Genomic DNA, 18,347 nt, shown 5'->3' on the forward strand with positions numbered 1-18,347 from the left:
TAGAATACCTTACAGCAACGTGGGTCGCAACTGGGGATGGTGAAAAGACTTCAACGGGGACGGTCGTTGAGACTTGGCGCTGCGAGTACCGGAGGAGCGAGGAGTCGGAGGGCATAGGTTCGGAATTTCCGATCGATCGGCGCGCAGTACAGATATATGCTGGTAACTTCATTTTTATACTAACACTCTACTCTCTTACAAACAGGCCGGCCATGCCCATTCCGGTGCCGACGCACATGCTCACAACACCGACCTCGCCTCCAGATCTTCCGAGACCGTGGAGCAGGGTGCTCGTCATGCGCGCACCGGTGGCACCCAGAGGGTGGCCCAGGGCAATAGCCCCACCGTCGGGGTTGACCTTGCCGTCCTCGTAAGCCTGTTCCAGCTCAAGCGCTCTCAGGCAGTAAATCGCCTGACTGGCGAAGGCCTCGTTGATCTCCCAGCGGTTCACGTCCTTGTTCTCCAGGCCGAATTGACCCAGAAGCTTGGGGATCGCCAGGGCGGGGCCGATACCCATCTCATCGGGAGCGCATCCGACGGTGGTGGCTCCAACGAACTTGCCGATGATGCTGTCGGTGAGGCCCAGCTCTGTGGCGGTGCTTCGGCGCATCAGCAGCGTCGCGGCGGCGCCATCGGAAACCTGCGACGAGTTGCCCGCCGTGCTGGCACCGTCGGCCTTGAACGCCGGCTTCAGCTTCTGGAGGGCCTCGATTGCCATGTTGGCGCGAATGCCGTCGTCCTTGGTGACTGTGATTGTCTGCTCCTCTCCGACCTTGTTGCCCTGCTTGTCCGTCTCCTGGAATCTTGTTGTGACGGGAACGATTTCCTTGGCGAAGGAACCGTCCTCTCTCGCCCTTGAGGCGTTGTGGTGACTGCGCAACGCGAACGCATCCTGGTCCGCACGCGAGACGCCGTAGCGCTCGGCGACGTTCTCGGATGTGAGACCCATCGCCATGACGCAGTCTCTCGCGTCCTTGACCGGCGACTCCTTGAGGGCGGGCCACACGTCCACGGGGATCGCACGGCTGCCGTAGTTGCGGGTCATGCTCTCCATTCCGGCGCCAATTCCAACTGATATCGTTTCGGTCCTGATCTGCGATGCGATGAGGGTAATTGACTGCAGCGATGAAGAGCAGGCACGGTTGACGGTGTACAGGGAGGTGTCGTTGGAGTAGCCGACGTGGTTCATGGCCATGCGCGCCGCCTTGGAGCCGCCGAGCTCCGAGAGGACAACACCGACGGCGACATCTTCAATCTTCTTGGGGTCGAGGTTCGGGTTAGCCTCGAGGGTGGCCTTGAGGACGGTCGACAGCAGTTCTTCGGGGTATGCGTCCTTGAGCTGTCCACGGTTCGACCGGCACACGGGCGTTCGCAGCGACGACAGAATGACAACGTCGGAGGGCGCCTTCTTCAAGACGGACGAGATTCCTTTGGGGATAGACATGTTTGTGATGTTTCTCGGAGCTACGGCCTTCAATTGACTAGAGATGTTGTTAGGAAACCAGACTTGTTGTACAGAGAAAAGGAAACAAAGTTTAGAATGTAGCCCTCGGCCAAGGCTGTCTCGAAAAAGAGTCGGGTAAACGTGAGCGATGTCGCTTGGTAACCGGGGGAGCTTGAGCGATGTACTGCTAGTCAGGGAGAATAGCTCTTCCCCTTCTTCCACTCGATTTCCCCAGCTTGATCCCCAAAGCCGAGGTGGGGGGACCCGCATACCATGGCAATTGGGTTCGGCAACCACACGCAGAGCTCTGAGCTCGGTTCCGGGGCTAAATGTTCAACCGGCAGTTGGGTCGGTACCTACACCGAGGCATACCGGGATACACCGAGCCTTGGCACGTTTACCGAGAAAGGCCCCCGGATATCCCTTTTGGGCGTGAGGCCATCATCGGCCAGAACCCAAGTGTCACACAGTACTAAGTCACCATCTACACTCAACTTGGTGTAACACCAGATATCGACCTCGAAAGGATTTGAACAATGCGCTTCTTTCACCTTGAACACCCTTCAAGGCTCCCGTTACACGTGCTCGTGGCCACGAGGTATCTGATTATCAAAGTCCGAGTTAACTCCCACTTTGTTGTTTACCAAGATCTGTGGTGAATACAGCCAAGAAGACAACACAATACATGTCCGCATATAATCAGGTGAGCGCTCAATACTAACCCTTGCCCGAAATGGACTTGATCAAAGCACCAAATGGGGAGAGGTAGTCATCAGCGCCGAAGCAGAAGCTAGAAAGAAATCTACCCCAAGTGCATTAGCGCAGGAGCAGAGGAAATTCGGGACCTAAAGCCTAGCAATCGTTAACCAGTCTTTACACGGTACCCAGTGACAGCTGTACCCATCTTCCAACACCGTGATGCATTGATGTCATTCATACCAGGCTGCTGAATGAATGATGTGTTCCTTACCTAGGTAGTTTGACGCAGAGAAGGCAATGTGTCTGTCTTCGGAAGGAGAATAGCTCTCCAACGTCGTCTCATGCCGATATTGTGCTTTTTTGAAAAAATTGCGTCTGTTGGGAGACACTCCGATGGGAGCTAGTGAGCTGCTAAGCATCGGCTTTGCCCCCAATATGCACGCCGGTAAGCGAACGAAGTTGCGGCTTTGTCGAAGGAACCGATCCTGAATAGACTTATCAATGTCTTTCATCTCTTCTACGGGATGTATTTAAATCTGCCATGGCGACGAGCCTGTGCTGTAGAGTCGTTAGCAAAACGTTGCAGCAAACCGTCGATACTTTGACTGAGCAAACCAAAACACCAAACTCTGCAGGCAATCTGTAGACATATCTTCCCAGAATTATCCAAAAAGAATATCAGTGGAAAATAATTTCATATCAACCGCAAAATTTCGGGCAATCACCATGTTAATACCAAAGCCACCCCACAAATTCAATAACCTACTTGAACTCGTTCAAGCCTATAGTGTTTTCCAAAAGACACCCGATTGCTGGGAATTCGGCTACAATAATGGAAGAGACTGGGAGAAACTGGGCATGGTTACCGCTCACCATGCCAAACTTCTCCAGGAGTTGGAAACGGAATTGAAAAGATATCTTTCGTTCGAAACAATACAGAAGCGTATTCAACTGAATCCGGGCAATATGAAGGATTCGGAGACTTTCGTCAATGCAATGAAAGCTATCCGGGAGATCCTTGCGCCGAAAAACAATAACGCCAAAAACAAATTTCCCCAAGCCGTCTGGAGTGACGAAAAGGAGATGTGGCCCTTGTACGGTGCCGGTGACTTAACTGGTTTCATATGTGGTTTGTCTCCCATCTTCGGCATCGTGACCACTGGCGTTCATCTGAATCTCTACAAACCCGACGGAGATGATCCGGAAAAATATACAATTTATGTTGCAAGACGTTCGGACGAGAAGTCGACCTTTCCCGGCGCATACGATCAGTGCGCTGCTGGAGGCTATCAGTACTCAAACGCTTCCTACGGCTTATTCAACGACAAGTCTGCAAGAGAATGTCTTGGACGGGAAGTGAAAGAGGAACTGACTACTAGTCTATCAGCTGGGTGGCTCAAAGAAGCTACGTCAGCGCCTCCTATTCAGTATGCGTTCGTCCGGGATGAACGGTGGGGAGAAGCCTTTATTAATGCCCCTGAGTTTGGCGTCAAAATTCCGTTCGACCTGGAAGTGGCGGTGGATCCCGTATTCAAGCTCAATCCACAAGAAGTCAAAATCATCGAGCCGAAGACAGTCAAGGAAATCATTGAAATTCTTCTCCAAGACAAATTCAAGCCCAACTCCGCACTCGTTATGATCGATTTTCTGATCCGGCATGGATGTCTGGAGAAGTTCGCTACGACCGAGGGAATCCAACAGATGATAAAAATCCTTCAAACACACACAGTTGTCAATCAACTTCCTCACTGGAATGGGATTTAAGAGCCAAAAACACCATGACTTGTGTCACGCTCACGCTGAGCGAGAACTCTGATCGCAGTTGCTTGCGGCCGAAGCCCCTAGAATACGAGCAGCCTCTCTCTCTTGATACTTGTATCTCTGAAAGACACTGACACATGCCGGACTTCGACAATCGAAGGCAAGGGCTCGCCATGCGTGCTGCTCGTAGAAATGTTAGGTGGATCTTGGGATTTTGTGTGACAAATATTTACACGCTTGTTTAGGAAGTTGGAAAGGAAATGGGTTTTTTGGCAAGAAGGTTTCTGAGTCATTGTTCTGAAGAGGCAAAATGAGGATTTCGTCGTTGGTGTTTCTGGTTTCTGAGACATCATAGGGTTTTTAAGATGCTGCTTGAGAAGTCACCTCATTGTTTCGGCCGACCTGGAGAAGTCCAAGTCAACATCAGGTACTAGCAGAATACGCTCATTTGAATGGGAAATAGCAATTGTCAATTTATATTACAGCTGATGAATACTAGATGGTTCGTCGTATAAAATCTATCATGGCTCAGACACAAGTTAACAGCCGACGGCGTCCCTTGGCCCGCCGCCGGTCTCTGACCTGCTCAGATGCCTGGAAAGATCTTCAATTAGGTATCTCATTGATACTTTTGACTTGGACCTCTTTTACCCCGTTGAGCTTGCGGCGCATACTGCTGCTCGCAGCGTAGACTGAGAGTGTTAAATCCGGAGTATCAGGGCGTTCTAACACCGTTATTGTAAGATGGACGACTTACCTGCCCGCCGAAGCCTGTTCGAGCTACCCAATGGTTGAAGACTCTTCAACCCATGCCATGGATCAACACGAGCATAGTCTTCCCAAAATCTCTTCCTCTCGTAGTCAAAACTGTCCTGTTGTGGAATCACAAGCTTGCCGACAGTCTGCCAGGGGTACTTTGACTCATCCCACACGGCACCTGAGTACTCGACAGGCTGATCACCGAGGTTCTCTAGCAGCTGCACCTGGAAGAGATATTCCGCATCGTGATGAGCATGGAAATTCTGCAGCCACTTTTGCAGGATGGCCTCGTCATGCTCTGGCTTCACAGTCTCGTCGTAGAGCTTTCTCTGCGTCTCAGTGGATGGGACGAGGGAGTACTTGATGACGTAGTCTCCGAACCGGTACGCCGTCTGTGAATACTGTCGCGTGGATTCAAGGTGAGTGTTTCGGACTTGGTCTCGGGCGAGCTGAAGCTGGGCGTCTTGGCGAGCGTTGAGATGTTTATTCAATTCCTCTTTGTTGCCAGCATGTTTGAGCCGAAGCCCGATAATTTCCTTTGTGGTCTTTGCATCAGCAAGGTCAATGGCCGGGGTACTATTGAATTCAATGTCCTGAGTTGGAGTATCCTTGCCGGCTTCAAACATTTCTCCTTTGACGTTGAACAGCTTCATGGCAAAGCCCCGGGGTTGGGGGATGCGATCCTGCAACGAGTTAGCTATGTACACTGTATTGAACGATGTATATCAGCGAATACCCACATCAAGACCCGGGTCACCGGGCTCTGAGCTGTAACGGCAGGCTGCAGGGTACTCGCCGCCGTGTTGGAACAGTTCCGTCTGCTTCAAGTGGGGAGGCAAGTCATCAGAGACGATGAATGTGCCTTTAACGATACCCTGTGTTCTGGCATGAGTACCGCCGTACCCATGCCGTGTCGAGTTCCAAGTTCTGCGCTGTCCCTCGTTGATCATCTCAGCAACGGCTTGGATGTCCTCTGCTTCGCTTGGAGGCACTTCTTCAACCCCTTTCGCGTCCCACCGCACATAGGCACGGGTGGAGAGGTCTCCGATTGGAAGAACGTTGTTGATGATGCTAGTCATGACGTCTTGGTGTGATATATTTTGCTACTTGAAAGCTGTATCTTCAGGATGGAAATATCTACTACATAGGCATGTAAAATCCTGAGAATAGGAACAAGACAGGTATTAATGCTTCCAGAGTTCTCATATACAGCAGCACTGCCGTTCCTCCACGCGACTAGTGTTGCAAGATCGCCTCATTGATATTGGAGTAGAACGTGTTGGCTCATGCTAACCCAGGCGCTATAGATCATCCGATCGCGCTACACGGCGACGGCGTTGAATACCCCGCAACAACCGCTCTGGCGTAGAAGCTTGTGAGACACTCTTCCAAATCCTGGATGCCAATCAGGGTATACCTTTTGTAATCCTTTCATCCGGATCAACGGCCGAAGGTCTCTGGATGAGCCTGGCTATCTCACAAATGCGAGATCACTGTAAAGGTAGTCGGTTGGAATGACACGGTTCCTTGTGTTGTATAGGTACGTCGCAGAGACCAGCGGGTGCACACGGCTAGGATCGGGGTCATGTCTGATCTACTTTTACGGAGTACCTTATGCTCATTCAGCCCAGTACACTGAGTGCTAGTATACGGACTAGACAATAGAAGAGAAACAGACGATTGAGCGACGATACCAACGGACTCGGGGACGTCCAACTCTCGGAGCTAAGACGCCAATCCGCCGTGGCAATTTGGACCTTTCCCCCGGGACCAGGTCGGCCAATCGGCCCCACCCGCGCCGCGACCGGAGACGCCGAGGTCAGCTGCTGCGGCCCAACTCCACTCCCCTCAACGGCACCCCCCTGCATCTTATTCTGGGGTCGCAACGGGATACGCGAACCTGGATGATGGATCTTGGCCGTGCTTCCCGGGGGCATGCAACAGCTAATGGCGTGCAGCAGCACAGCAGGTGGGTGGCAGTGGCCGCACCGCTAGAGAGTGCCAGAATGAGAGTTCGTCCGATCCATTTCTTGAAACGGACTCAGCCGATCACAGAGATACTACTCCGCGAAACATACTGACCCATACCAATAAGTTGGGTCGCTAAATGTCGGTGACTGCCTTTGACGATTGCAAGATAAGTAGATGATGACAGGAACTGTTACTGGAGACATCGTGATGGCTTCATGAGACTTGCAACTTCCGCGTTTGGCAAGTTGACAATCCACGGAACACGAGCTGTTAGTCATTGATTCGCCATCATCCACTCTACACCTGAGGAACCGAATGCGAACTATCCAACAGCAACAGCGGACAGCGGCAGACTGGATGGGGTCGCGTCATTGGTGGCTTGCCCATCAGCTCACGGCCTGTTGCTTGCAGGTTGTAGCAGGGCTGACAACCACGTTAAGCACCCCGCGCAGTGACTGCGCCACGGCGACATGACGACTGGATAGAAGCTGAGCCGAGGGGCGCGGGCAAAACGCTGGTGGCTCTATGGTTGATGGGCCATGCTCCATAGATGGATAGCGGGGGAAGAAACTTAGCTTGACTGGGAACAAGTCGAGAGAGATTCAATCCCCGTCCCGCGGTGGGCTGCTTGCGGTAGTATGCATGTTGTGCCCGTCCCTGCCAATTTCCGCAAGCTCCGTCTGACTAGGTGATTAGCGTTCCTTCGAGACTCAGCAGTAAGCAAGTCTGACGCTTTTTTATAAAGCTTCAACATTCCCCTCTTTCTCGGCTCTTGCTTTGCTCAGCTCATTCAATAAGATAGGTGTCAGACTTCAATCGATACCTACTACGTCTGCGACACATTGTTACCCACCTATTTCTCTCAACCCTCACCAACCCTCAATCATCAACATGTCCGCGAACGACTACTACGGCGGCGGCGGCGGCGGCCACAACCAGAACCAGGGATACGGAGGCCAGCAAGGATACAACCAGGGTGGTTATGCCCCTCAGCAGCCCACCTATGCACAGGTAAGACCTTCAAGACAGTCCTCACGTTAACGTGAAGCAACATCGAGGTCAGCAGTACTAACACCTCTCAAAGGGCCAGCAACACCACGGTGGCGGCGGCTACCCCCAGCAGTCGCACTCCCCGTACCAGCAGGGCGGTGGCTATAACGCCCCTCCCCAGCAGCAGCAGCATCAGCAGCAGCAGCACGGATACGGCGGACCCCAACAACCAACCTACGCCCAGGGCAACCAACACCAGCAAAGCTACGATAACCGAGACAGCTTTGCTCACAACCAGCAAGTGCAATATGGCGCACCTCAGCACGGCGGGCAGTCTCAATACGGCGGCCAGCCTCAATATGGTGCTGGTCCCGGCGGTCCCGATCAGGACAAGGGCCTCGGTGCAACATTAGTCGGTGGCGGAGCGGCCGGATGGGCGGCGCACAAGGCCGGTGGCGGTCTCCTCGGAACCCTCGGCGGTGCAATTGCTGGCGCTGTTGGTGCAAACATGTTGGAGAAGTGAGTGACTGACTACTGTTCAATTCAATCATTCAAGCGCACGACTAACATGAACCAACTTTAGGGCGGGGAAGAAGCATAAGAAGGAGAAAAAGAACAAGCACAAGAAGGACCCGTACCGCAAGCGCAGCGGTAGCAGCAGCTCCAGCTCCAGCAGCGACTAGAGGGCTCTCCTATGATTTCCTAAATACTTCTGGTGCCCAAACTTGGATGATACCCCCCCCGCGATTCAATCTCTGTCAAGCGCACCGGGAGAACGACTGCCGACGAATGCTTGGATTTTCATGACTTCCACACAATAGACGTTAATGTATTATTAGCCACGAATGACAACACTTGCCAATGGACAAATACAAATGAATTGCATCGTTTAGTGCATTGCTTTCTCTAGTGGTATCTTAAACACAGGTTTTACAATTACAGCACCATCTCACTCCATCGTCTTGAGATCCTTTGCGACCTCAAATGTTGCGTCCGTCGTCGACTTCACTTCTTCAATGTCAACACCGGGCGCGACTTCAGTCAGTGTCAGGCCGCCATTCTTGCGGTCAACCTCAAAGACACACTATCGTCATGTTAGCAACGAATCTCTCAATCGATCACCACACTCCACATACCAGATCAGTAATGATCGTGCTGACAACACGAGCACCAGTCAACGGCAGACTGCAGTCCTGCACAATCTTGGAAGAGCCGTCCTTGGCAACATGCTCAGTCGCGACAACGATCTTGGTGTTGTCGGGGTTAGACACCAAGTCCATCGCACCACCCATGCCCTTAAACACCTTGCCGGGAATCATATAGTTGGCCAAGTCCCCCGTGGCGCTGACCTGCAACGCACCGAGGATAGAGACATCCACGTGGCCGCCACGGATCATGCCAAAGGACTCGGCACTATCGAATGTTGAAGCACCGGGGACGAGGGTGACGGTCTCCTTGCCAGCATTGACAATGTCGCTAGAGTTGGACATGTCAGCTCATGCATCTCACTTCCTTTCAAAGGTGGGTATACTTACGCATCGACCTGGTCCTTGGTTGGGTAGGGACCCATGCCCAGGATTCCGTTCTCCGATTGAATCCAAACGTTGCGCTCGGCCGGGAGGAATGAGGGAGCAAGAGTCGGGATACCTGTTATCGTCAGCATCTGTCTTCAAACTTCGTGGGGCGTGAGCTTGAGCCAACTCACCAACGCCAAGGTTCACGTAGAAACCCTCCTGCAACTCCTTCGCCGCACGTCTCGCGATGCGATTGCGCCTCGCCTGCGCGTCGTTCTTGGGCGCATTCAAGTCCTCACCCTCGCCGACCTCTGCCCTCGTCTTGAGGATCTCAATGTTCTTCTCGGCGGTCGAGGGCACGATTCGGTCCACGAAAATGCCGGGCAAGTCCACGTCGTTGGCGTCAATTGCGCCCGCCTCGACAATGTTCTCCGCTTCGACGATGGTGACTGTTGCGGCCTTGGCCATGATGGGTCCGAATGCTTTGGTAGTGTACCTGCGCGAACATACAGTCAGCAAGTGTTTCTCATTGCGTCGAAGCTGTTCGTGAGTGATGCACATACCTGAACACGCAGTTTCCAGCCGTGTCTACCTTCCATGCTCTCAGTATAGCAACATCGCCAGTCAGAGCAGTCTCCATGAGATACGTCTTGCCATTAAACTCTCTCGTTTCCCTCGTGCGGCCGCGTTCCTTCACCGCACCAGAAGCATCGAGCTTAACGGGAATGTCGCCACTTTGAACCAATGAGTCTACGAAAGGGTCAGCTAAGCTCCCCGTATCTCCAAGAAGAGTTACCTACGAGCTCCAGTAGGGGTAAAGAAGGCGGGAATGCCAGCACCACCGGCACGGATCCTCTCAGCGAGCGTTCCCTGAGGGCACAGCTCAATGCCGATCTCTCCAGTGAGATACTTCTTCTCCAATGCCTTGTTGTTTCCAAGGAATGAGAGGATCAGGCGGTTCACCTGGCCAGCCTTGGTGAGGACAGCCAGACCACCCTTGCCTTCTTGACCGGCATTGTTTGAGACTGCCGTCAACGAGTGCAGGTTCTCTGGGCCTCTGCGATTTAGTGCACCGATGATTGTGTCTATTGTCAAACCTGTCAGGCATATCCCAATCCTCTAGCCTTGCAGACAGAGCATCATCGAACTTACCAGCAACACCACACAACCCGAATCCCGAACTCAGAATAGTTGATCCGCTCTTGATGTCCGCGACAGCCTCGTCGGCAGACGCATACAGCTTTGAGCCACCTCTCTTCGTGGCAGGCGCCTTCTGTGATCTGCGGACCGGTGTCGTCGTTATGCCCCGGCATGTCGTAACTCCAAGGACCTTTGCGCGGGGGAAACGTTGAGGTTGCGCACACACTGCGGGCACAGCTCTGAAGGATGCGCGGACCAGCACCCGCGGGCGCAACTGGCGAGTAATGGAAGACATTTGTTCGGTCCTTTTCTGGAGGAGAGGCAGGCTTATCCACAAAACACAAAAGGGAAGGTTTCAGTCAATTGTGACGAGAGACCAAAGATTAAGCACAAGTAAAAGAAAAAGGAAGGCCGATAGTCGGGGGGGCATTTCAAGGTTCGGGTTAGGTGGGCGCGACCTCATCTTTTTGAACGGGTTCCTGCGCGGGACGCCTCGGCCGTTCTTTTGCACGCCGACTGCGAAGAGGCCCCTCCGCTCCCGCGGTCTAGCAGTGGCTTCGGCATGAGGGGGAAGACGCAGGCAAAGACAGGGGAGTCTCTGACGTCTTCATGGCGGGGCACCGGGAGTTGTGGGAACTCGGAGTTTCTTCTGCAGTAGCTCTCGGAGATCAGAAGTAGACTCCGAGTCAGCTTCCTGGCGTACAGTAAACAGAGGCTTGTCATTGGTCTGGACGGGATGACGGCAAAGTCAGAGAGACGATCCGGGGATGGTCTAAGATACTGCCCGCCGTGGGTTCGTCCTCCCCCGCAGATTTGGGATCTGGGGAAGACGGGCTTCAAAACGGGGGAGGGACCCCCAAGCTTTGCCCTTGCTTGGCAGATAGGAACTCAGGTCTTGTTGTCTTGTCTTTGACTGTTGTTCTCGTCTTTCCAGTTTCTTCCAAGAGTTTCCCAAGGTTACACTGCCAAACTTTACCCCAAATTCAGTATGACTTCGAAGGACTTTGACATGGACCCCAAGGTTGAGCATGATGAGAGCCACCTAGAGGTTGAAGCAGAACGTCAACGGCATCTCACAAAGACTCTGCTCTTCAAAGTTGACACTAGGTGAGCGCTTTCCCCAAGTCTTGAACTACAAGTGTCCATTTTGAGGGCTCATTTCAACTAACACGCCACGATTGACAGGGTCCTACCACTTTTGGCTCTACTTTTCCTCTGTTCCTTTCTCGACCGAACCAACGTCGGTAACGCAAAGATTATTGGCCTAGCAGAGGACCTTGGCATCAGTAACAACCAATACAACCAAGGCTTGGCTGTCTTCTATGCGACATACATCGCGAGGTAACATCTTTCCGTCCGTTCTCAGCTGATCTTGGCGCTGTCAACGTGCTCTCGTCCCATGTGGTTCCCCACAGTCGTCCGGTCGCTAATGCACGCCCAGCGAACTGCCAAGCAACCTCGTCTTGAAGAAGGTCTCACCGCGGATATGGCTGCCCTTTCTTACCTGTGCTTGGGGTATTGTCAGTAAGTCAAGTCTCTTGAGGAAGGTAATTCCAATGATTAAGATTGCTGACTTTGTAAAGCCATGTGCCTCGGCTTCGTTCGGAGCTACGGCAGCTTCGTCGCAGTCCGAGCAATCCTGGGCTTGACTGAGGGTGGACTGCTTCCCGGTATGGTGCTGTATCTTTCCGGCTTGTACACCCGCGGAGAACTCGCCCTGCGCATCGGTATCTTCTATACGGCTGCATCTCTCTCGGGTGCATTTGGAGGTCTCCTCGCGAGAGGCTTGTCCGCGATTGGTCCTGCGGCCGGCCTTAAGGGCTGGAGATGGATCTTCATCATCGAGGGCATCATCGTAAGTTCTTGAAGCTCAAGCGGCCTGTTTCAGCTGATGCTAACATGCAATCTTAGACGGTAGTTTGCGGAATCATTGCTGCCATCGGGTTGCCCAACAATTTGGCGACAGCGAAGATCCTTACCGAAGAAGAACGGGAATGGGCACTGCTCAGGCTCCAAGGTCATGCTGGAGATAGATTTGAGTAAGCACCATGATTAACGCCCCATGTCTGTTTGATGCTGACTCTTTCGCAGCTCATCACGCGAAAGGGAAGAGAAGTTTCGTTGGTCCGAAGTTGGTCGTGGCGTTTTCAACCTCCAAATCTGGCTCAGCGCAACCGCATACTTTGCTATTCTGTCTGGACTGTACTCCTTTGGACTATTTGTAAGTCAATCGAAAAGTTTGAAGGTTGTGCTCGTATGACTAACAAAAACACAAAGCTTCCAACGATCATCAACGACATGCACATTGCTTCCAACTCCAATCAAGTCCAACTCTGGTCCGTTATTCCGTACGCGGTTGCGACTCCAGTCACAGGTAAGCAATGGCAGCATAAGACTAGACTGATCCGAATCAAAGCTAACGGCCATCATAGTTCTCGTGGCTTTCTTATCAGATCGCCTCCGTCTGCGTGGTACACTTATGCTCTTTGTCCTGCCTATCTCTATCGCGGGCTACGCAGCCATCGCCAATGTCACGGCGCCACAGACGAGATTCGCTATGACGTGCCTGATGGCTATTGGCATGTACAGCGCCGTCCCGTGCGTTTTGGTCTGGAACTCCAACAACTCAGCTGGTCACTACAAGCGCGCGACAACATCCGCACTGCAACTTGCCATTGCTAACTGCGGTGGTTTCGTAGCCAGTAAGTTGTCAAACGGTTTCCGCCTCAGACTACGACTGACTTTGTCTGCAGCTTTCATTTACCCTAGCACTGATGGCCCGTTGTACCACAAGGGCCACACTGTCATCTTGGGCTTGCTGTGCTATGCGTGGGTGGCGTGAGTAAATCTTTCTAGTATTCATGCTTGAAGATATAACTAACAGATTTTCCAGAACCCTCATCAATGTTCTTTGGTGCGCCAAGATTAACCGCGACAAGGCTGCCGGGAAGTATGACCAGTTCGTTGGCACAGGCGATGACCGGGAACCTCACTTCAAGATGGTGCTGTAGGGATGGCCAAGTAAGAGGCGGATGTTGAGAAGTGACGGACATACTAGATCTTAGGGTAGAATCATATATTCTTTCATAAAGTCACGGAGTTTCTTGCGTTCCATATATGAGACCTAGCTTTTCCAAACGCTTCGTAGATCGCCCTATGTCAATGTCAGAGCAAGCGTAAGCATGCGCGTGTCATCAGTCAACATTTCATGATTTCATCTAAAGGAGTAAGGAATTTGGCGTCCTGAGTTCCAGTGTATGTCCCTGTAAGGACAACCAACATCAGTCCCTGGTATTGCGACGGGGTTTGCCCGAAAGAAATCAAGCACATTTGACGATACGATGGACTGGTGCAAGGAAGTATTGATGTAAAACAAAGCTTAGATTCATGAAGGGCTAAATGATCCGGTCCTGGAGCCCGGTAGTGTACAGCATCTCGACGAGAACCACAGGTCCCCGCGATCTACAACTTGGACTCGCGTCCGGGAGCGAAGTTTGACCTCGCAGCTCCGCCAATGGCCTCCGTGATGGTATCGACTGACTTCAAGATCCACTCGCTGCCCTCGTCGCTAGCCAGCCACTCCGCGCCCTGGATGTCCTCCTGGTTGTCCGCTTTGTATGTGCCGTCCTCAAGTCCCTTCCTCAAGCCAAAGACGTGCGACAGAACCTGCGGACCAACACCGGTTTGTGCTCGCAAGCATGAAATAGCAATCATCGAAGTCAGCACTCTCCCGACGCTGGCCAGGCCTCCCCGCTCCTTGGGTTCCGATAGCAAGCCAGCATAGTGGCTGTGGAGAATGTGCACCGGAAGATCCGGGTGCGATTGCGCCAGCTTCTCGTAGAGCTTGACCTCGAAGGGTGCATAGATCGAGTCCCAGAGTCCCTGACCGCGAGACGTGATGGCGTCAATATTCTGCGCGTTTGGTGTCCGCGTCGGCTTCGTCTCCAGATGTGCCGTGACGTCCTTGGGGAGGCTTGCGTAGAAGGCGTTGAGGCAGTTGATAGTGCGGGGGATGCCATTGAAGCTGATGCACTTGAGGCCAATCTCTCGGATGAACTCAGCCGTCTCGCGCTTGTCGGGACGACCGGAGGAGGAAGCGACGCTGTAGAGGGACTCTAGAGATTCGGGGGAGTTGAGTGTGAAGGTTGCTGCGGCCTAAGATAATACCGAGGTTAATAACGGAGCCCGTACGACTGTCACAACAGCTCAATTGTAGTCAATTGAGCTACACGATGCAAGCTGTGAAGTCATAAAGAATCGGCGTACCGAAATTGTTAGCCACGGCTTTGCGCCGACATTCTTCGACGCCGCATCCTTTGCGATGGCCTGGTAGACCTCGCGAATATGCGACGGCGCAGCCGTCTGGCCGGGGCGGGCAAAAGGCGCGTTGATAAGTGCCTTGAGCGACGGCGCGAGCTTCGACATGGTTTCCTCTGGTTTTCGATCACTGTGGGAACTCTTCTGCTTCAGTTCTTTCTCTGCGGGCGCATCATCCATCGGACCAGGAGGTGTACGTTCAAGCAAGATGGTGGGATGCAGAAGTGGTTTTGTTTCCCCAATTGAACGAGACCGGAGGGGTTCCGCAAGTCGGAAGACAAAAGAAGGTCCCTCGGCCGTGCGTCTCGGACTCAAAAAGAAGTGCCGATGCGACGAGTCCCATGTGACATCAGCGTGGGGAAACTGGAGCTCGACGATATCAACATTGCGCCGAGCGGCCGAGAGCTCGCCGGCTCTACATTTGGAGTCCGAGGGATTGTGGGAAGCGAACGAAACCAGCGCGTATCAACGGACAGCGGGCGGATAAGCTCAGACAAGGGATCGATGGCCACAATGCCGCATCACTTATCAAAAGAGCATGTCCACAGATCGAGCTTCTGAAAATGGATGTCGACTTTGGCACTTGGTTGCATGTAGCATTGCATATACCCACAGCAACATCAGCACACGATGTCCGGCACTAGCAAGCAGAAGGAGCCTTTCTGGCTCGGGTGAGTTACACGATTCCAGGCCGGAATTGAAGGTTGGACTTTGAGCTGACTGATGGTTGAAGAGGTGCTGCAGCCTCCATGGCAGTCTGTTTCAGTACGTTCGCCGTCGAGCGGCACTGCAGTATCCAGGCTGGCTACTAATCACGCGAATGCAGCACATCCTTTGGACCAAACGAAATAGTAGGTCGAGAGCATTCCTCGGGTTACAGACTGTAGATTGGATACTAATTCGAGTAGTCGCATGCAGGTTCTCAAGTCAAGAGAGTCTATGTTTCGAGCAATGTACCGTTTCGCAGCCAGAGATGGTGAGAGGCAGAAATCGAATTTCGGCATCATCGTCACTTACACTGTTCAGGCTTCTTTTCATTATGGTCTGGGCTGTCAGCATCCATCTTCCGACAAACCACATATTCCACCGCCCGGTTCGGTCTCTATAACTACTTTGCGCAACAGGCTAAGCAATGGACGGGCCAAGAGAAGTTGACTACGGCAATGACGATATCGTGTGCTGGGTTGGCCGGAGGCATAGCGGGGCTTGTTGGAAATCCTGCTGAGGTACTACTACTGGCACTACTCCATAGTGCATCGCAACCGCTGACAAAAACTTAGGTTGTTCTCGTCCGCATGTGCGCTGATGGAGCGAAGAGTGTTGGTGAACGATTTGCATATTCAAATGCGGTCGAGGGCCTCTACAGGATAGGTCGCGAGGAGGGCGTTGGGGCATTCACCCGAGGCATATCTGCCAACGTGGTGCGCAGTATACTCATGAGTAAGTCAAGCGCAAATCTCGGAAACGACTGGCATGTTCAATTGAAGCTGATATCAAATCATAGACGTGGGACAAATCGCCACGTGAGTGCCAAAGGAGTGGACATCCACGAGTGAGGGGATTACAGAAATCAAGCAAAACTAATGTAAAGCACGAACAGATACTCGACAACGAAACGCATCCTCCTGCAAAAGACTGAAATGAAGGATGATATCAAAACACATGCCGTAGCATCTCTCTTTGCTGGGACTGCGGCGACAACGATTTGCGCGCCAGCTGATGTCCTCAAGAGCAGAATTCAAAGTGCGGCTGCGAGCGGCCCAGGAGCAAACGTGAGTAGAGAGTTTCAGTCCCAGTCCCTCGAAGGCGGTTGACTAATCGAACCTAGTCTTTACTTCGTATTGTGCAAGCGGGTCTGAGGGAAGAAGGTGCAATCTTCTTGATGAAAGGATGGACTCCGGCGTGGCTGAGATTGACGTAAGTCGCATCCATAAGGAAATGTTAATGATGTTGCTGATGTCTGTGTACTGCAGGCCAAATACTGTCCTGACCTTTGTGTTTATGGAACAGCTGCGAAAACTGACGCAATGGCAGTTCGCCGCCCCGGTTGAAACTATGAAGGCATGATGTGCGCAATATGGTGAACCAAAAGGTGTTCCTCTAGAACCCAAATTCTGTCAGGTTAGGCCAGCTTAACCAGTCAAAGTTATTCATGTCATCCCAGGACAAGCCCGCGAATGAGGGATCAAACTCGTTGCCTGGCTGGTTGAGGACTTCAGCAATCTGATCGTCAGACATGGCAGAGAACTGCAAAGTTCCGGGCCATAGCTGCGACTCCATATAGGGTGGCTGCGAGACTGGTGGACCCATGTTGACGGGAGGCGAGGCTGCAATGGCCGATGAGGGCGTTCCAAGCTGACCGCTGCGAGGGATAGCTGGGTCGGGATGCATACTCGTCTGAGGCTGGCCATCCATTGCCGTGGCCGCCTTTTTGACGATACGTCTGAGATATTTTCCGTACAGTGTGGACAAGCCATTTCTGTGCTTCGTAGCAGAGCCAATACGTTCCAAGACATCTGCCGTTTCTTCAATGAGGTTTCGAATGCTAGGTGCCAAGTTGGAGCTGCCCGTGGCATAGGCGCTCAGAGTCAGCGCGAAACAGGCTGCAAACGAAACCATGATTGTCGTGTTGTTCGGGATCGACTGGAGCTGCGACTCTCCTTGGATCGCTGCTCGCATGACCGTCACAGCAGACGACAGCCCGGCCGTGCGGAAGAATTGCCTGACTTCCATCGGGGCGGTCGGGTGGTTGATGACGCCTCCGTACGTCGAGAGCCGAGTGTGGGCGACGAGAATCTCAACGTACGGAGGCAATCGGCGTTGGGGGCCTGTGCCGATGGCATAGCCCCATTCGGTTAGCCATTGATCGAAGAATCTTTCAATGGCACTCTGGATAGACTGGGCGATGAGACCGCCGTCTGTTGATATTCCCTGCGACCCGTCGCAGAGCGCGCGGACAGTGTTGAGTAGTCCGTCGAGGTCTCGGCGAAGTACAGCCATCGAGACTAAGTGACCATCCATGGGGTCAGCAATGCTGGACCGATGCCATTGGTCGCAGTCTTTAATGACCCGGGTGATGGGTACTGTATAGGGCCGGCCGCGAGCGAGAGACATGCCTCGTTCGAGAACGAAGAGAGCGATCCAGCAGCGCTCGCGGCGACGAAGGAGACGTTGTCCGAGATCAGAGGTATGTTCTATGTGACTGAAGCCGTCCATGGCCAGCGCAGTCCGAGGATCAAGACAGTCTCCACGGGACAATGCCATGTTCGAGCCGGAACCGACGACTTCCATTGGGATGAGGAGCTTATTCAAGGACAGATCAATGGCGATAGTGGCAGCCATGTTGACATACCAGCAAGTCTCATCATCAGTGCTATGCTGGCCAGGAAACATCCACGGAACGTTGACCATGAATGCAAGCACAATCTCAACAGACTTGTGTCGGTTCGCGATAACTCTATGTGCGAGGGTCTTGCAATGGTTTGACAGTCTCTTGGACAAGGCACCAGCGGACGGAAGGAATAGGGCCGATGCGGCCATGATAGAGGTGCACAGGAAGGCAGAGCGCGAACGGGTGAAGGATGGAGTGTAGATCTTGGGATCAAGTCCCCATCGGGTGTGGGCAAGCTTGCCATGGAAGCTAGATGGTGAGTTTGACAAAGCTCTCATCGACGGTGGAGGCATGTCACTTACAATGCAAATAGCGATTCTGCCTCTTCTTCAGTTACGAGACCCATGATAATGGGGAATCT

At 52.8% G+C, this 18,347-nt stretch overlaps 9 protein-coding genes across 9 annotated transcripts; 4 read left to right on the forward strand and 5 right to left on the reverse strand.

Annotated features, from left to right (window-relative positions):
- Positions 1–147: 147 nt before the first annotated feature.
- On the reverse strand, positions 148–1,735 carry BDP55DRAFT_675631 (acetyl-CoA acetyltransferase). The gene has a single exon (XM_060575761.1). The coding sequence runs from the start codon at positions 1,712–1,714 to the stop codon at positions 188–190; it is 1,527 nt and encodes a 508-aa protein (XP_060425661.1). The 5' UTR covers positions 1,715–1,735; the 3' UTR covers positions 148–187.
- A 1,134-nt stretch (positions 1,736–2,869) lies between these two features.
- Positions 2,870–4,114, forward strand: BDP55DRAFT_718814 (uncharacterized protein; the record flags this gene model as incomplete). The annotated part of the gene is made up of 1 exon (XM_060578420.1): positions 2,870–4,114. One exon carries the CDS (start codon positions 2,870–2,872, stop codon positions 3,905–3,907), a length of 1,038 nt encoding a protein of 345 aa, XP_060425662.1. The 3' UTR covers positions 3,908–4,114.
- A 237-nt stretch (positions 4,115–4,351) lies between these two features.
- BDP55DRAFT_617592 (catalase-like domain-containing protein) lies at positions 4,352–5,790 on the reverse strand. The gene is made up of 3 exons (XM_060571285.1): positions 5,404–5,790; positions 4,662–5,346; positions 4,352–4,596 (listed from the first exon to the last, which is right to left on the reverse strand). Exons 1-3 carry the CDS (start codon positions 5,740–5,742, stop codon positions 4,511–4,513), a joined length of 1,110 nt encoding a protein of 369 aa, XP_060425663.1. The 5' UTR covers positions 5,743–5,790; the 3' UTR covers positions 4,352–4,510.
- Positions 5,791–7,256: 1,466 nt separating this feature from the next.
- Positions 7,257–8,512, forward strand: BDP55DRAFT_675640 (uncharacterized protein). Its single transcript, XM_060575762.1, has 3 exons — positions 7,257–7,645; positions 7,719–8,143; positions 8,208–8,512. The coding sequence occupies exons 1-3, from the start codon at positions 7,526–7,528 to the stop codon at positions 8,305–8,307; spliced, it is 645 nt and encodes a 214-aa protein (XP_060425664.1). The 5' UTR covers positions 7,257–7,525; the 3' UTR covers positions 8,308–8,512.
- On the reverse strand, positions 8,375–10,655 carry BDP55DRAFT_289599 (coenzyme A transferase). Its single transcript, XM_060566543.1, has 7 exons — positions 10,291–10,655; positions 9,939–10,223; positions 9,702–9,888; positions 9,330–9,634; positions 9,160–9,271; positions 8,761–9,100; positions 8,375–8,708 (listed from the first exon to the last, which is right to left on the reverse strand). Exons 1-7 carry the CDS (start codon positions 10,571–10,573, stop codon positions 8,574–8,576), a joined length of 1,647 nt encoding a protein of 548 aa, XP_060425665.1. The 5' UTR covers positions 10,574–10,655; the 3' UTR covers positions 8,375–8,573.
- A 479-nt stretch (positions 10,656–11,134) lies between these two features.
- Positions 11,135–13,383, forward strand: BDP55DRAFT_289554 (major facilitator superfamily transporter). Its single transcript, XM_060566542.1, has 10 exons — positions 11,135–11,385; positions 11,464–11,619; positions 11,720–11,802; positions 11,862–12,133; positions 12,190–12,317; positions 12,370–12,499; positions 12,556–12,652; positions 12,711–12,980; positions 13,032–13,116; positions 13,172–13,383. The coding sequence occupies exons 1-10, from the start codon at positions 11,267–11,269 to the stop codon at positions 13,287–13,289; spliced, it is 1,458 nt and encodes a 485-aa protein (XP_060425666.1). The 5' UTR covers positions 11,135–11,266; the 3' UTR covers positions 13,290–13,383.
- A 257-nt stretch (positions 13,384–13,640) lies between these two features.
- Positions 13,641–14,856, reverse strand: BDP55DRAFT_675664 (uncharacterized protein). Its single transcript, XM_060575763.1, has 2 exons — positions 14,545–14,856; positions 13,641–14,433 (listed from the first exon to the last, which is right to left on the reverse strand). The coding sequence occupies exons 1-2, from the start codon at positions 14,773–14,775 to the stop codon at positions 13,741–13,743; spliced, it is 924 nt and encodes a 307-aa protein (XP_060425667.1). The 5' UTR covers positions 14,776–14,856; the 3' UTR covers positions 13,641–13,740.
- A 103-nt stretch (positions 14,857–14,959) lies between these two features.
- Positions 14,960–16,662, forward strand: BDP55DRAFT_706773 (mitochondrial dicarboxylate transporter; the record flags this gene model as incomplete). Its single annotated transcript, XM_060578063.1, has 10 exons — positions 14,960–15,266; positions 15,329–15,360; positions 15,422–15,446; positions 15,504–15,571; positions 15,622–15,821; positions 15,876–16,035; positions 16,100–16,118; positions 16,196–16,367; positions 16,424–16,512; positions 16,569–16,662. The coding sequence occupies exons 1-10, from the start codon at positions 15,226–15,228 to the stop codon at positions 16,660–16,662; spliced, it is 900 nt and encodes a 299-aa protein (XP_060425668.1). The 5' UTR covers positions 14,960–15,225.
- Positions 16,663–16,695: 33 nt separating this feature from the next.
- Positions 16,696–18,332, reverse strand: BDP55DRAFT_635731 (uncharacterized protein; the record flags this gene model as incomplete). The annotated part of the gene is made up of 2 exons (XM_060572805.1): positions 16,696–18,235; positions 18,289–18,332. The coding sequence occupies 2 exons, from the start codon at positions 18,330–18,332 to the stop codon at positions 16,696–16,698; spliced, it is 1,584 nt and encodes a 527-aa protein (XP_060425669.1).
- Positions 18,333–18,347: the final 15 nt, after the last annotated feature.

Source organism: Colletotrichum godetiae, assembly GCF_030913485.1.
Source record: "Colletotrichum godetiae strain CBS 193.32 chromosome Unknown BDP55scaffold_45, whole genome shotgun sequence".
In the NCBI taxonomy this organism is placed as follows: domain Eukaryota; kingdom Fungi; phylum Ascomycota; class Sordariomycetes; order Glomerellales; family Glomerellaceae; genus Colletotrichum; species Colletotrichum godetiae.